Source organism: Orycteropus afer, unplaced genomic scaffold, assembly GCF_000298275.1.
Source record: "Orycteropus afer afer isolate SDZICR_OR568_19922 unplaced genomic scaffold, OryAfe1.0 scaffold00926, whole genome shotgun sequence".
NCBI lineage: Eukaryota > Metazoa > Chordata > Mammalia > Tubulidentata > Orycteropodidae > Orycteropus > Orycteropus afer.
The window spans coordinates 93,681-97,951 of record NW_006922513.1 but is presented as its reverse complement, the minus strand read 5'-3'; the positions used below and the strand labels follow the sequence as shown (position 1 = coordinate 97,951).

General features: G+C 41.9%; 1 protein-coding gene across 1 annotated transcript in view; it reads right to left on the bottom strand.

Annotated features, from left to right (window-relative positions):
• The window catches only part of PHKA1 (phosphorylase kinase regulatory subunit alpha 1), a 414,257-nt gene extending 410,881 nt beyond the window's left edge, over positions 1–3,376 (bottom strand). Inside the window, exons 1-2 of the mRNA XM_007958330.1 lie at positions 3,299–3,376; positions 2,477–2,635 (exon numbers count right to left, since the gene is read on the bottom strand). Coding sequence (XP_007956521.1) covers positions 2,477–2,635; positions 3,299–3,376 — 237 coding nt within the window. The remainder of the gene's footprint in view (positions 1–2,476; positions 2,636–3,298) is intronic.
• Positions 3,377–4,271: the final 895 nt, after the last annotated feature.

Sequence of the window (4,271 nt, the reverse complement as noted above, 5' to 3'; positions counted from 1 at the left end):
GGAAGTAGGATTGCCCAACCTTCCTTCTGAGGTAAGGAAGGGTAGAAATGATTAACAATCAATGTTGTAAATAAAATCTACACAGTACCAGACATGTTCTTTTTATGTAGAAGGGAAATATGAATTACTCTGTGGATTTAATCTACACAAATTTATTGGTCATAGACCAATGGTTATTAATTCTAGCTGCATATTAAAATCACTTGCATATTTAAAAAAAATACTGATGCCCCTAATCCAGAGACTAGTCTAGGGTGGGGTCCAGAAAGGGTATTTCTTAAAGGCTAATCAAATGATTCCAATGTGTGCCAAGAGTTGAGAGCCACTCATCTAGATTAGAGGTCAGCAAACTTCAGCTTACTGGATAAATCACCTGTTTTTGTAAAGAAAGTTTTACTGAAACATACCAACATCCATTCATTTGTGTAGTCTCTGTTTGCTTTCACACAACCATCACAGAGCTGAGTTCTTACAGTAGAGGCGACACACAGCCCACCGAGCTGAAAATAGTTACTATCTGGACAGAGGCAGTTTGCCAATCCTTGGTCTAGATTAATTCTGAGTCAGATTTTGAGAAAAAAATCAATGAGACCTAATAAATCTGTTTTAACCCATAATGTAAGTTCATAGGGATTTTAGAATTCCTGCAGAAATCATTATTGCTTGAAATGTTTCTTTATAAAAGATAATGTCTAGTGCCATATTGTTTTTTAGACATTCCACATATTATTGAGGTGGTATGAAACCTATTTTTTGTTATGTAAAAAAGTTATTTAATGTTACATTAAAATTTTAGATTGGGCCATTCAATGCTTCCCTATCTTTTTTCCCTTTCTTCTGTTAAATTCTTTGTACCAAGGCCACATAAGGAAAAATGTCAACTTTGCAAAATGCTTGGTTAACAGGAAAACAACAGATTTCTCGTATTAAAAAAAATTGGTCAAATTGTACCAAGGTGGAATTTCACTTCCACTGATTGATTTCTAGCAAAACAAATCAACCAACAAACAAAAAACTGAAAGGAAAATAGCAAAACATTAACAGTATACTGAAAGATGGGGAAGGGGTAGGATTATAGGTAATTTGTTTATGTTCTTCCATATTTTCCAAGTGTTTACAATGGTATATATCATTTCCATAACTTAAAAGTCATAAAATATTTATCTGAACTTACTGGGCTAGAGAAAAAACTCTAAATTTTTTTGTTTTGGTAGACCTAAGGATCTCTCAAAGGAGCTCTGGTGGCATAATGGTTAAAGCATTTGGTTGCTAACCAAAAGTTCAGTGATTTGAGTCTACCAGCCACTCTGTGGGAGAAAGATGAGATAGCGTCCATAAAGATTTACAGCCTTGGAAACCCTGTGGGGCAGTTCTACTCTGTCCTACAAGGTTGCTGTGAGTCAGAATCAACTTGAGGGCAGTAGGTTTGGGTTTTATTAAGTATCTCTCAATAATGGCTTGAAGGAATAACAAATACTTGCTATTTCAGGACAACACAGTGAAACTACCCTATTGCCAGAGACTGAAGGTGTGTAATATGTTAGAGCCCTTTAAAAATAACCAAATCTCAATACCCTGAATATAGATGAGGACTAGAGCACAAATTGCATAAATCTGAGGGGAGCTTTACGAGAAAATGGATGATGTCAACAGACTCTTTCCCATTAATGGAAAAGAATTCACATATATCTTACAACGGACAGCACGGTACCTCAACATTAACAGTCTCATGTAGTCTAGAATATTGTTTTCCAGGTCATTTAAGATGCAGCACCCTGTGTATCTAAGCAGTTCTATAAAGGATGCTTTTTTTTTTTTTTTTACCGCGGGGAACTGCTTTAAATGTTGGCTAAAAGGCATCTTCTGACTCTCATCTTATTGTGCTCCCTTCCTTCCCTTCAAAAACCAACAGGCACTGTACCAGTGGCCATAGATATAAAAATCAGTGAATAAACTATCTTTACTTGTGTCTGGTTGAGGAGGTCTGCTGATACAAATAACACAAATCACTCTCAAAAATGAAATAAAATGACAGATAACTACCCCTAAACATTATTCTCAATGAGAATAAATATGCCAGAGACAGCAAAATACATTTAGTTATAAAGAGGATTAGAAATTTAAGAAAAGATCCTAGAATAGGATTTTTCCACTGTATTTGAATAGACTGTGCCCTTTCCTCCTGAATCAGCAAATTGCTAGCTTCTACTGCAAAAAAAAAAAAAAAAAATCACTACAATATGGAAAAGTTTTTGGAATGTAATTTCAAGGAGGTTAAGAGAGAAGAAAAATGGCAAAATCCAGTTCTCTTACATCCTGTGGACTGCATTTCCTTCATCCCCGTTCTCCTTTCCTAACCCCACCCACCCCCATCTCTACCCCACCCTACCCTATCCCTACCTCAGCCTACCCCATCCCAACCTCACCCAATCCCCAACCAAAGCTCCAGATGTCTATGCATTTTTATTCTGAGTACCTGCTCCAGTTCATAGGCTTTTGCCTTATCCTCATCCCGGTCTGCGTTCTTCCGATAGGCCAGACCCAAACCCCACACAGCCAGTATGCTGTACACATTATCCCGGACCCAGGCATCTTTCTGATCATAGCTGGCTGGGAGCAAGCCGGTCACCGGATTCTGCAAGGCCAAGAAAAAGAGGGTAGGTAGGTGGCCATGGGATGTAAATATTAGGAACCAGATCATATGGAATGGGTTACTTAGGGACTTTGGTCTTTCTTCTACTTCCCCACTCTTGAGTTTTATTGCCTCCTTTTCTGACCAAATGCGAGCAAATGCTATTTGAATAAGGTGAAGAGTTAGGTGAAGCTTTACAAGTCTAAAGTGTAGACAATATTAAAAGAAAGGCTAATGAACCAAACACCAAAAGTAAAGGAGTAGAGAAAATATATTTAACAGTATATACAACATGCCTCATACTTTCACAATATAACGGCTAAATGTTCCTCTACCTCTTTTCTTTGGGGTCAGGGGAAGGAGATGACACCCAAAATGGAGGAGCTGTCAAATAAGCAAAAATACATCTTTCAACTCTGCCCCAGGAACCTATCTGTGGCTTGGGAGTGGGGGCTCTAAAGCCTCGAATCAGGGGCTTGTGGTTATCCGTGTCTGGCTCTGTTCCTGACCCAACATCCATCTTTTCTTCGTGGCCTTTTATGGCATCCCCACGTAAGAGGTAGGGGAATTTGCTATGGACACATGCTCAAGGGTTCACCTGGGTTCCACATCCAGGCCATCACATTCCACACCCTTGGTAATTACAGGCGACACTCCTACATTTACCTGGTGGCACAGGATGGTCTGATTCACCAGCCTAGCATAGCCGTCCAGCCGGACCCCCGAGTTACTCCTGCTCCTCATTGTGCCGTGTTTCCAATCCCCTCAGGGAAATGGCCCAAGTGTTGCAAGGGCCTAAGTCCCTAAAAAACAAGGCTCCAATACAGCTCCACACTCGCTGTGGGAAATTAGACGGCCCTGTGCAGTCCTAGCTTCGGCGGCCTCCTGAGCCCACCCACGGTCTAGGCCCCGCGGCAGCGCCCAGGTCGCTTCTCAGAATCTGCCACCCTTATGCCGGTCCGGCCTCCGCCTGTGGTTCTTGCATCCCCAGCTCTACTTCTTGAGACCGCCCCGGCTAAAAGCCGGGCACTTGCCGACCCTTAATAGCGCACCACTCACAGCGGTGCCTCCACTTGGTCAGATAAGCAAGCAGCGCCGGCGCCTTGGGTCCTGGCGGCTGCGCGCTGGGCCCCACAGGCAAGCTCCGCCAGGCCCCGCCCCCAGAACCTCCTCCCTCCGCATAGCTGAAATGTGTCACCGTAGGCAATGTGCTTTCAGAAGTTTATTTTTGACGCACTTTAAGTAACTATTTTCAGTTTTCCACACTGTGAACACTGGAGGCTTTTGGCTGCTAACCACAAGGTCGGAGGTTGGAACCCACCTGCCATTACGCAGGAGAAAGATGAGGCAGTCTGCTTCCTTTAAAATTCATTGCTTTGGGAACTCTATGGGGCAGTCCTACTCTATTCTATAAGGTCGCTAAGAGTCAGAATTGAGTCGATGGCAGTGGGTTATGTACACTGGATGTGGAAGAGACTGCATTTTTCGTTTCTTCTGCGTCACACGTTTACATTCAAGGTCTAATGGATTGGATCTCCAGCGTCTTTATTGTATTTTGTACTTTTGACTAAACACTCAGATTAAACTCACACTGACCCAATCCAAACAACAAAGAACTCTCAAGGCTACTTTGTTCCTT